Source organism: Pyrus communis, chromosome 6, assembly GCF_041283825.1.
Source record: "Pyrus communis isolate YQ-2024b chromosome 6, ASM4128382v1, whole genome shotgun sequence".
In the NCBI taxonomy this organism is placed as follows: Eukaryota; Viridiplantae; Streptophyta; class Magnoliopsida; order Rosales; family Rosaceae; genus Pyrus; species Pyrus communis.
In genome coordinates this window covers 3560067-3572578 of record NC_142570.1, presented here as the reverse complement: position 1 = coordinate 3572578, position 12512 = coordinate 3560067, and the positions used below count along the sequence as shown (strand labels likewise).

The following is a 12512-nucleotide window of genomic DNA, read 5'->3' as shown; positions in this document are numbered from 1 at the left end:
GCTTTCTAGTAGAAGTAGATGTTAAATTTAGGAAATTAGTTTGGTGTTTGTGTGAAAATTGTGCGATTAAACTGGGGTTTGTCTCTCTACCCCCTATATTTTTGTATTTTCTGTTTCTTGGCCCATTGTGTCACATCCCGGCCCGGGGCGGATCACTTCCCGGGTCCGTCCACCACCGTAGCATGATATTGTCCGCTTTGGGCTTACCATTCCCTCACGGTTTTGTTTTTGGGAACTCACGAGCAACTTTCCAGTGGGTCACCCATCATGGGATTGCTTTAGCCCCCTTCTCGCTTAACTTCCGAGTTCCTACGGAACCCGAAGCCAGTGAGCTCCCAAAAGGCCTCGTGCTAGATAAGAATGGGAATATACATTTAAGGATCACACCCCTGGATGATGTGGGATGTCACACATTGTTCATCATTGAATTATACAGGAGAGAGTTTCAATTCTTCATGTTGTAAAACAATTTTGTAAAATTTGAGAATAATGTATTTGCATTCAGACCATGCATTCCAATTGATTCCTGATTCCATTCTAAATCGACGTTTGAATTGTTCGACTTGGCGTGGTCCTCGTAAATGAAACGAGGATCCCGAATAAATATCAGTGTATTGAAACATATCAATCTTGTCGTTTATCCATATAACAAGTTGAGTTTTGGGACGAAGAAAATGATTTACAAGGATCGCGACGATTGGACACGGCCCTCCTACTTCTCATGAAAATGACAACATTTTATTTATTGTTTCTTCTATATTCTACTACGTACGTGTTGAAAGTTTCAAAAGCACACATGCATGCATGTATAATTATTCAACTTAGTTTCTGATGATGTTACACAGTCAAAGGAAGGGATATTGAAACTCGATCTCCACCGTCAGTTTAATGTATATAATGAACGGACGGCATCTAACCAATCTGGTGACAACATAGGGATGAAATTGAAACCTTGACATTTCAGCACTGGCGTCATGGGATTAGGATATGATAATTTTCCTTGATTGCTAAGCCTCACCGTGTGTATATATAGAGGTTCTGCATCGTCCTCCATTCACAACCAGTTTTACACATACATCAAGTTAGCAATTTTCTTCATATTTCCTTCCTCCTGTTTGCTCAAAATGGTGAGTTTGTGTTGTTCATTTTTCTAGATTTTATTGTTGATTTTTTTTTTTTTTTTCAAATGGGAGTGCCAACTTGAATTTGTGGGTCCCATCACAAAAATATTAGAGGCATACTATGGAAAAGGATCCTCTCCGAATCCTTTTTGTGAGAATCCGGAGGATCAATCAATCATTTTCGTTCATTGTATATCGTATGGTCATTAACTTCAATATATACAGTTAAAATATATGACTAAAAAATTATATTATTCAGTCTCAATTTTTTTTTTTTATTTTAATATTGGCTGACATTTTGACTTGTTATTGCTTCTCTCTGCATTTGTTGGGAAGCAGGCTCTTTCACTCACCATTGAGGTATGGCTATTCCTCTTTTTTCTTTTCTTTTTTTTTGCCTTTTCTATCTTATTTATTCTATGGAACTAAACTTGCTCAAAACATTATTTTTTCTTTTCTTTTTTCTTTTCCTTTTATATCTTATTTTTTCTTTTCCGTTTCAACATTAACTTCAATATATTTTTTACCAGAAAGAACTTGCTCAAAACTCAGAAAGAATTAAGTCTGTGGATCTACATCCAACTGAGCCATGGTAATTGCTTGCCTTGGCAATTCTGTTATGTCTTCTGCATCTCCTCGTTTTGATTTTTTTTCCTTCATATTCTTACCCTAAACCCTAATTGATGCAAGTGCAACCTTCTGCTATATACTTTCGATTTCGTGTACGTTAATTGCTTGAATTCTAAAAATGCAAGATAATCAAAGCTTGTTGGTAATGTTTTTCATGTAGGGTTCTGGTCAGTTTGTATTCAGGTGCTGTTTGTATCTGGAATTACCAATCACAGACCATGGAGAAGTCCTTCAAGGTCACTGAATCACCAGGTACATTATTTTCTTTCATATGTTCTTGTTGTGTGCCTACCGAAGTTTCTCTCATTGACAGATATGACTTTGCGTCTTAATTTTGTTTACGTGTGCTTGCAGTCAGGTCAGCAAAGTTTGTAGCACGCGAACACTGGATAGTAACCGCGGCTGATGACACATTTATTCGCGTCTACAACTATGACACGACGGAAAAGATCAAAGAGTTTGAAGCACATACAGATTATATCAGGAGTGTGACTGTCCATCCTACTCTACCTTATCTCTTGTCATGCTCGGACGACAACGTTATAAAGCTTTGGGATTGGGAGAAGGATTGGTCATGCACTCAGATCTTTGAGGGACATTCTCACTATGTGATGCACGTGGCGTTCAATCCACATGACGCCGATACTTTTTCCAGTGCGTCTCTTGATGGCACTGTCAAGGTATTGCAAGGATTGTTATTTGTGCAAACTTAACTGTAAATTTCTCAGTCATGACTTCTGTGACACTCATATACTTTTGCATGACTTCTGTGACACTCGTATACTTTTGCAGGTATGGAAGATTGGCTCCGCTGCTCAGGAGTTTACATTAGAGGGCCACTTAAAAGGAGTGAATTGTGTTGATTACTTCATTCGCAACGATAAAACGTATCTATTGAGTGGCTCTGACGATTTTACTGTTAAGGTTTGTCATGAAATGCTTGTTATATATATGATGATCATGTTCGTATCTGCATGCATATGAATTTGAATATATTATGTCAATGCAGGTATGGGACTACGAAACCAAAAGCTGTGTCCAAACTTTAGAAGGCCATGAGCACAATGTAACTGCTGTATGTGTTCATCCTGAGCTTCCCATAATAATCACAGCTTCTGAGGATGGGAATGTTCACATTTGGCATGCAACCACTTTTAGGTAACCGTCTTTTATGATTCAAAATATTTTCACCAGAAACGCAGTTAACTCGATTTCTGTTTACGTATTCATTTTGTTACCCGTTCTTATTGTCTTGCAGGCTTGAAAAGAGACTGAGCTACGATCTCGAAAGAGTTTGGGCCATCGCACACTCGAAAGGATCAGACAAGTGAGTTTTTTTCCTTCTTTTTGTTGTTGTTAGGATTCGTTTTGTTGTGGCATTTGATTGATTACCAGTGACGATATAAATTGATTTCGTACTTCATTGCTCTGCAGAGTTGCATTTGGATTTGACAAAGGAATAGTTGTGGTTAAAATGAATGGGTCTGTTGATCTCCAAGCTTAGAAGGAAAGGTTGAAGGAATAAAAGACATCTAGTGATCATGTGACTAATACCTTATCAATAAATGATTTTGACACATAAGATTAATATACTTGCTGACACGTTCTCTAATAAAAGTGGATTTCACTGTTGTATGCAAGTTTCGTATTGCCAAGTGTGTCAGCAAGTGTGTTAGTTTTATATGTCTAAATAGTGTCATCTGAACCGCGTACGGTAAATGAATTATCCCAAGAACTTTACGGTGTTACTCTTATTGTTGTATTATATGTATGAATAAAACTATAAAAAATGTTTCGAATGATCCTTGAGATTGATATAACTCTTTACTTTGGCTCCTGAGTTTTTTTTCTTTTCAATCGTTTGAGATACAAAATTATACCTGAATTTTTCCGCTGATTCCGAATTAAAAGCTCATGGCATGAAGTAATACCATGTAAAAATAATCAGATATTTTACAAATAAAATCACAATCCTTCTGTTACACATACCAACTACGCCGTTATAACGTATTTTCTTAGGGACTAATACAACAGAGTAGAGTATAATAATCTAGTCAGACGATACATACGAAGATTAGATGCTCCTACGGTTAATACCCCTGATTACAACAATAAGAATGATCATACATTTGGCAAACACACTTCTGCACCAGATGTAGAACCCTAATATCACATCTGCCACCAATTACGACTTGAACAATAATCCCTTGAATTTACGTTGTTCTTTCGAAACTACCACCAACCTGCATATGTAGCCATTCGGGCTGTGAGCTTTGGGCGTACTCCCTTGGTGTGTGCGAGCCAAATAACAACCCTGCAGCGTCAAATGGCTGTGCACCGAGCTGAAACACCAGGTCAACACGTAAGAAACTCATATAGCACATAGCTTGTCTTTCCGTGTTTTGAAAGAAACTTTACTTGTTCAACCGACGAGAGAGTGGATAATTGCAATATGAGTTAACGGGACGAGAATCTAAACAAGGATAATGTCATCATGATGATAGAAAAGAACTGTGATCCTGAGAATTAGGAGGCAGCGGAATGGTGATAGCATTTAAATTCGAGATGGAAAACGAAAGAGGACTTCACCCTTCATGGGAAATCAAGGACTAAGAAAATATCATTACTATCGAGTTGTTATGCTCAAATAGATGACATGATGCATTAATGTCATCGCAAATAATACAAGAGATTTTCCGGCATCTTTATGCGTATAGCAAGGGTTAGGTTATAGAAAAAGATGAGCGTAGAAGGAAGTGCCTTGCTGTTCATTCCCTTCACAATGCCACAAGAAATGCAAAACTACAAGTCTTGGGAAATCAAGAGCAACAGTGTGGTGTCCAGCGGCCAAGCTTACGACAAGCACACTCCTCTGTTGACAGACATTTACATTCCTTGATGCATCTCTAAGATTGAAAACTTGTACCCAAAAAATCCTAGATGAAGGTTTACATTCTAAAAAAGCAGTAGGGTCTTCAGAAATTTATTGAACTGGAAATAGAAATGCATTTCAAGGATTATATATTGGAAATAGATCCAGAAAGAGTAGGTCACTGGATTTTATGCAGGTTATAGAAGTGCAGCTTACTTACATCTTTTGGAGGAAACGGTTCGACGGTGGGATTCATGTTCATCCTTGAATTGACTGCTTCAAGCTTCATTGAAAGGAACTACAGAATCGAATAAACAGATTACAGACTTGGGTTAAACAGTTTAAAGCAAAACCGTGTAACCAAGTACCACTAGATAGAGTCAGAAGGAATAGATACCTCGACCTGGTGCTGCAGTGATTGGATGTAATTAATAATCTCGTCAAGGACAAGTGCTTTCCCAATAACCTTTTCAGAAAAAGAAAAAAAGAAAAAAAAAAAAAAGAAGTTAATTCAGAATTCGGATCACAAAATTGATTTCAGAATTCGGATCATTAGATAATTACAAAGATGTTTAGAATAAATCCAGAATGAAACAACATATTACATAACAAAGATTGCCCTTACTAACTACGTTGATCATATGCTAAGTAAATATTATGACAAACATAAAACCAACGAGACAACTTTGAATACCTTGTTGCATCCAGGAACCAAATCTTGGAGAATTTTCATCCTTTCGCTGATCTTCTCTCTCCTAGCCTGTCAAAACGAGCATGGTACGCAACATGTTCAAAGAGTGAATGAATCACACTGATTTACCAAACATGTCAATAAAACAGAAACCTATCCCTATCGATAACTACAGAGCTTGATTAAGAACATGCAAACCGTGATAGATGTTCTAGATTCTTGTACTGAACATTTAAAAGGACCAAAAGTGTATTACTCTTTCGGCTAGACTGTGGCTATCTGTAGCTTGTCCCCTTCTTGCCCTCACATGGATAAAGTCTTGCTTGGGTGGCTCGGAAGGTTTAGTGCTTTCTTCAGCTGGCTTGTTGTCACCAGCAGCTGAACTTTCTTCAACTTCAGCCCTCAAACTGCCATTTTCGTTACTGGATCCCGCTAATTTCATCCGTTTTCCACCCGAATCTTTCTGTTCGAGAACAAACAGGGCAAAGAAAGCAATAAACAACGATACAAAAAATTCAAGAACAATCAAACAACATACAAACAGACATCAATAACTAAAAATCATGCAGCTTAACTAGCTTAACGACACACATCACGCCATTTTCGGATGCATTAACATTCAAAATTAAGTCTTTACATATAGCTGAGATAGTAGAATCGCAATTTCACAAACTTTACTACTTCACTCAAGTATTTTCCAACAAATAGTTTACTAAATTAAGTTCAAATATAAAGGCCCCCGACTAAAATTCGTTCCCTTTTCCAACTATTTCCCTCCATTAGCCATAATTCAGCTAAATTATAATAAAAACACATACAAAGTTCATTGCTTTAGCATTAATTTGCACCATTTTCTCAGAAACCAAACATAAAGTCGAGCCAAGCAATCAAATTTCACTTGAAGGAGTGAAAAATTACGAACCAAGCCATTGCCACTACTAGTGGAAACCTGCTTCGAAGACTCGTCCTCAGAGCTCACATCCCTTCTCTTTCTTCCGCCACCGCCACCACCGCCGCCACTTTGCTCAGTCACAGTCGATTCCTCCAACGACCCATCTCTGTTCACAGAACTATCTCCAAGCCCACCCAAACTCTGACCCAAGTTACCCATTCGGAGCCCCAACCCGCCACCGCTGCCACCGGGTTCGCCGCTAAAGGGCCAAATCTCCGCCAGGCTGTAGGATGCCGGGTTAGCTGCTGAGAAGGAAGACTCGTTGATCAGTGGAGGATCCATTTTGTCAACAACGGAATTCATTCGACCCGACCCGACGCGGTATCCGAATCCGCAACCAAAACTTGAGGTTCCCAGAGAGAGAGAGAGTGAGCTTGTGGGGAGAGAATGAGGGGTTTAGTGAGCTGATGGGTTATTTAAAAAGTGATTTAGAGAGAGAAAGATTTGGTTTTTAGAGAGAGAGAGAGAGAGAGAGAGAGAGGCATTAATGGATGATGATGAAAGTGAGAGAGAGAAAGTTAGAGAGAGAAAGGGAGGAAGGGAGGGTGGGAGTGGGGGCAGAGATGAAGCACAGTTTGATCCTTTTGGCTGGACGGGAGGAGAGCAGCGCGCAGTGCGCCCACTGTGCTTTTTAACCCCACCCGACAGTAAAAGGCCTTTAGAGAGAGACGGAGAGAGAGAGAGAGAGAGAAGCGGCTCCGTTTAGAAAGTGGACATCCAGAAATGCTACCATCGGCGCGTTAAGGTACTCGCTCTTTTGCAATAGACACGTGGCACTCAGTCTGGGTTTTATTAATTTATCATATTATTTAATTTCCTGTGTGAGTTGCTTGATTGGTTGATCTAAACCAGATATGGGATCAAGTGCCTAACCAACACATTATTAGAAGGAAAGTGGGGATCAAAGGATCCAAACCCACATCTGTATTTCAAATTACTTGAGGCTATATTTCCCCTCCCCCACCTTCTTTTTTTTTTTTTTTTTTCCTTTTTTTTCACAAAGCGATATATTAATGTATGCTGATTTATGAAGAGAAATGAGATTTTGGTGCAAAGGGACGCACATGCTATTCTGACCAACAAATTTAATTCACATTTGCATGCTTGATGATGTCATTCGCTAAAATTTTTTATTCTCCAAAAAAGTGATATTTTAATCTGTTCTAATAGACGATGAAGAGGAATCATATTTCGGTGCAATGAGACAGACGCATTGCTCTGACCAATTAGCCTAATTTTACATATGTGCAATTCACAATTCTGTTAATGTGGTTTGGACATGTGAACTGAAGAACTACATATGCTTTGGTTAGCATATGCGATTATAAGACAGAGACTCAGGATAAAAGAGGTAGAAAAACCTAGTAAGACTTAGAAAGCGACTCTAAGAAAAGACATGGAGTACTTAGAGCTAATGAAATAGTTGGCGCAAAACCAAGACTAGTAATGTTTTAAGATTCATATAGCGGACTCTACTTAGTAGTATAAGGTTTTGTTGTTGTTGTAATTTACTCTGAAGAAATAATATGTCAAATTTCCATAGTAAATGAGAAATACCCAATTTAAAATAGTGCCTAGAAAGTGAAAGTAACAGTTAATGTGAGTAAGATTTTCAAATTGGGGCATCTTATTCCCTTTCAAAAGAGAGATTGGGTGGAAACAATGGTTGGTGGGTACTTGTACTAGTGAACAACACAAACCCTCCAAATTAAATGCTCAAATAAATTTATGTTGGGGAAAAATGCTTTTCTCTTTCTAACTTCCTTTTTCTTAAGAGCTAAATAGATTTGATAATTTGGATTATAGCACCATCAAGACCTAACCCTTCTTTTTCTCATTTGTCACAATTATTATTGGTGGTGCCTAACTTGCTTAGCAAAAAAATGGTACCCATCCAAGCAAGATTGGTTACACTTGAGAAAGTGTGTTTGAGATTATGCCTAAAATAGTTTTGCATTTGGCCAAACTCACGTGCCCTTGTGGGATCTTCGGCATTTGCCAAAGTTAACTTGAGTGGCTTAATTTCCCTCTTAAAGCCTCCTACTCCTAATTTGGTTATCAAAACTTGATGCATTGTCTATTTGGAAATAGGGTTAAATGCTTATCTGCCCATTTCACTTTCATGTCCACCTCATATATGTTGCACCTGCCTTTCATCAAAAGTGATGTGTAATACTCAAGAGAGACTTACATACACGCTTTTTGATGTCGTTGCAGCGTTTCAAACTAATAGTACAATGTTGTGTGCTTTAAATTTCTCACATAGATCGTTCTATTGGTCTGGGATGCTATGGTGGCGTACTCATAGGTGCAGGGAAGTCTCCCTGCTATTCCTCGTGTCAATTTTACTGTTTGCATTAAGGCATTAGTATGTGTCAGCTGAAACTGAATATTGAAATAAATGTTGAAGAAAGTTGTTAACTTTTCTTTTTGTCTTTTTAGTAACTCATTACAGTATGTAATCTAGTGATAGATTATTTTTCCCTAACAGTGAGGAACTAAAGAATGTTCGTTTTATGGTTATTCTTGAGTGAAGCTCATCTAACAAGTTGGAGTAGGACTCTACCCCTCCAAATTTTCATGAAGCAGCAAACTTGGCTCTATGAAGTTGTTATAAGATAATATTTGGCGTTGATTGAGAATATGATTCACTCTGAAACCCTATGTTTAGAGTTCGTCGATTCAAAGATTCCGACAATTCAAGATCTAGGCTATTCAGATTTTTGGATTTTTACAAAGTGGGCTAGGGAGATAGACTAAGATGAACCATATGATTAAAATTGAGTTACCTGAATCTCTCGGTTTGCAAATTTCGAATACAGAGATAATGAGTGAATCTCAATTCACCTTCACAATTTTGAACAGAAAAGACAAAAGTAAACAAAGAAGAAAATAGTACAAACTGTACCATGACAACTATTTTGTGTAAGAAGTTCAACTTCGTGCTCAGTTGGGAAAGAACTAGGTCGACTTTTTCTGCAGTGACTAGTACATGAAACTGTGACAAAAATATGTTCCGGTACGTTTTGCTCTTTGTGGCTACTTTTTCAAAGCTCTCAAACAAAACCCCTGCATTCTGCATGTGATAGCCATAAAATCTACCACGCTCAATTTCTTCCTCTCAATCATTGTTCCTTCTTTTTGGATTTTTTTTTGTATGAACCGAAACATAGTATGCAACGGAATCTTTAGCCGCACATCCAACCGTCCCTTCATCGGCTCCATACCAAGCATAGAAGGGTTTGTTTATAAAATTATCAATTTCCGAACTGCCATTTATGTTCATCAATATTAATAAGTGCAGGATATGTAGGTATGCAATTTTACTTCTGCCAAGGCGATATCTTTAACTCCTATGATCTACAGATTGAGAAATTCGAACTTGAGAGCAAGTAACTGGAAACCCCACTGTAATCATTGATAACGTTAACTACTATAATCCTTAAAGAGGGGAAATCTACTTGGAATCAAGTGGTCAAGAAGCTGGCCTTAATCAATTGACCTACCTCATGTACAGAAAATTGGGAATTACATCCCAATACAAAAGTAGTAAAAGTTTGCAGTATGGTCTTGATGGCAACTTTTTTATAATTTTGATGGGTATAAAAAAAAAAGTCCCTTGATGGGAAATCGAACACTTGGTTTTGCTTGGATGGAGAATGGTCCAGTTAATCAGCGGTGTAAGAAATAGATTTTGGGCTGGGATGGGATGGGATGGCAATGCCCAAATTTTAAGTCCAAATTGTTAGAGGTGAAAAGACAATTTTGGTCAAAGCCACATTATTTAGGACCCTCTTTCAAAATGGTCCCATGTCCTACAGTCTAGTGTTTTTTGGAACAAGAGGCCCCAATTTACAAGCAAGATAAATGATTTGGAGGGTAGGGGGTGTCCTCTTGAGTCTCTGACCGAACCACCAATAATATAAAGAGCAGATACAAAATACAATTAAGTTTGGAAAACAGGACACACATCCTATGAACTTTTTGGATGCCATCCTTGATGGATTGAGTACTACTTTTCATATGTAATAATAATGTATTAAAGATGGGATGGGAGAAATCTGTTCTGTCATCGATTGTACAATTATGTATTTGCATCTCATGTGACAAGAGAGATATGTGATTGTTTAAACTGGTAACACTCGAGAACAAAACGGGCACATAAGGCGAAAAAAGAAAAAGAAAAAAGTAACATGTAGTATGATTTTATAACAGTGATGATCAAATATGGCTTAGAGGGATCTGGATTCTCTCCTCTTCCATTTTCCTTCTCCTTCCGTCCCATCTTATTTAAATACTCAAGATTAAATCACCTCAGCATTTTATATTAACTTATTTACAAAGAGAGAACAACATAAGAAATCTCTCAATGATTTTCCATTTCTCTCTCTCATGATTTTCCCTGCATAACCAAATGTACAGTCTGGAAAGAAGAAGAATGCACAGAACCTTCTTCCTACCCTAAAAAAAGTCTTAAAACTTATCAAATTTTCAGTCTGCTCTTTGTACAGTGGTCTTAAACAAGAGGATGTACAACTTTTGATCCATTGAGAAATACAGAAACCCGCTTACAGAGTGTGTCACAAAAGACCCGAAACTTGTTCCTACAATGCAGTGCCATGCTGGCCCATATACCCCATCAAATTCCTGCAAAACAATTACCCAACCCTGTCAATATTTGCACATAGACGAAACAATGACTCACTACTAATCACACACGCACGGCAAACATGGGGTTTTATCACAAAAGAACTCGGTGCAATTAGTGGTAGAACCATTCATTATATATTGGAGTTTTGAAGTGGGACTTTTTGAGTTAACACAAACCCCACTAAACAATTACCAACTAATCAAAAAATAAAACCCACATCAGATAGCCACCAAAAACATCAGAAAAATCAAAATTTAACATCCTAATCATGATAATTAAGCTTATAATTACCTTTTTGAGAGTCAAAGCAAGAGTCTTGGAGGTGAATTTTTCCAGGCTATCATGCGTCTTTCTTGCACACTTCACAGCATGGATCTGCATAAACGGCGGCATATCAGCTGAAACAACTCTCACCCCATTACTTGCTAACACATCCGCCAACTGCACCTGCGGCCCAGACAGGGATTTCCTCCTTCCGCCGCCGCCGCCGCCGCCGCCGCTTGCGGCGGACGAAACAGACAGCCTCCTCCCGCTATCAAACTTCTTCTTTTCCTCAAAACCCAACAACCCATTTTGAGCTTCCTTCTTCTTATTCACCACCGCCACCACATCCCTACTGGGTTTTTTGGGTTTTTCTGATTCCTCTGTTTTCTTGCTCTGTTTTTCGCTTCTGGGGTCGAATGATTTAGGGTGAGGGTTCGATTTGAGGAAAGACTTGGAGGAATCCATTGACGTCGACATCGATTTGGCCTGCAAGCGAGTGTCTGTGAGGCTCTGTGAACTGCGGAGTCGTTGACTTGCGTTGACTCTGGAGGTGGGATTGGAGGTGGAAGAGGGTTTAGAGGGCAGGGAAGGAGGATCTAGGTAAGTGGAGTGCTTGGAGGGCTTTGGCTCTGTCGCTGCTAACATGCGCCGGTGGGTGGTGCGGTTAGACATGATGGTGTTTTTTTTGGGCGGTGGGGGGTGCATGAATGGGGACGAAATGAAAGTGGAAGTTTTGGTTTTTGTGTTGTTATGTGTTTTGGGTCAGTGGTGGGGTTGGGTGGATTGGGACTTGTGTGGTAAGATCTAGGCACGATTGAGTTCTAACATGCGCCGGTGGCGGAGGAAAAGGAAAAGGGCGGGACGGGCCTCGTGATGTTTTGACCGTTGACTCACCCAACTATCTAAATCCCATGGGAATTTAGTGTTTGAGTTGGCTAGCTAGGGCAACATTTTTGGGATCTTGTCTTGTAATTTTAGCGTAGGGGAAGGAATTTGGTTGCTACCCTACAAGTCCTATTTGTTCGCTTAGCGGCATTTAGTATTCGTTTAGTTGAACGTTTCAGATCTGGCTCACAAGAATTGAAAACGATTTATAGTGAGTTTGATACTAAGTTGTAAGCGAGTAAACAACATAAGTAACTTTGTAAACATCTTACATTGTCGGAAAAAAAATTTGAAAAAGTAGGATGTAATTTTCACAAACAAGATAAATTATTACTTAAAATTGAAAATTAATACTAAACAAACAATAATCGACATTCACAAGCTTTAGTCCAGTTATAACATTCTTCACCTAGTAAGAAGTAATTTTAAGTTTAACTCACATGAAT

The 12512-nt window shown here is 38.6% G+C and overlaps 3 protein-coding genes across 4 annotated transcripts; 1 reads left to right on the top strand and 2 right to left on the bottom strand.

Annotated features, from left to right (window-relative positions):
* The first annotated feature begins 415 nt into the window (after positions 1-415).
* On the top strand, positions 416-3553 carry LOC137710682 (coatomer subunit beta'-1-like). The gene is made up of 9 exons (XM_068449780.2): positions 416-1127; positions 1461-1481; positions 1652-1713; positions 1912-2003; positions 2106-2431; positions 2544-2675; positions 2761-2909; positions 3010-3078; positions 3186-3553. The coding sequence occupies exons 1-9, from the start codon at positions 1125-1127 to the stop codon at positions 3253-3255; spliced, it is 924 nt and encodes a 307-aa protein (XP_068305881.2). The 5' UTR covers positions 416-1124; the 3' UTR covers positions 3256-3553.
* Positions 3554-3686: 133 nt separating this feature from the next.
* Positions 3687-7063, bottom strand: LOC137710683 (transcription factor bHLH79). 2 transcript variants are annotated; one of them, XM_068449782.2, is made up of 7 exons: positions 6237-7063; positions 5571-5777; positions 5318-5383; positions 5021-5089; positions 4844-4921; positions 4234-4270; positions 4001-4111 (listed from the first exon to the last, which is right to left on the bottom strand). In XM_068449782.2, the coding sequence occupies exons 1-6, from the start codon at positions 6567-6569 to the stop codon at positions 4244-4246; spliced, it is 780 nt and encodes a 259-aa protein (XP_068305883.2). In that variant the 5' UTR covers positions 6570-7063; the 3' UTR covers positions 4001-4111; positions 4234-4243. The 2 variants fall into 2 exon arrangements, with proteins under 2 accessions (XP_068305882.2, XP_068305883.2); XM_068449781.2 differs by lacking the exon at positions 4234-4270 and having other exon boundaries at positions 3687-4093.
* A 3565-nt stretch (positions 7064-10628) lies between these two features.
* Positions 10629-12247, bottom strand: LOC137711573 (uncharacterized). The gene is made up of 2 exons (XM_068450825.2): positions 11209-12247; positions 10629-10913 (listed from the first exon to the last, which is right to left on the bottom strand). The coding sequence occupies exons 1-2, from the start codon at positions 11884-11886 to the stop codon at positions 10758-10760; spliced, it is 834 nt and encodes a 277-aa protein (XP_068306926.2). The 5' UTR covers positions 11887-12247; the 3' UTR covers positions 10629-10757.
* Positions 12248-12512: the final 265 nt, after the last annotated feature.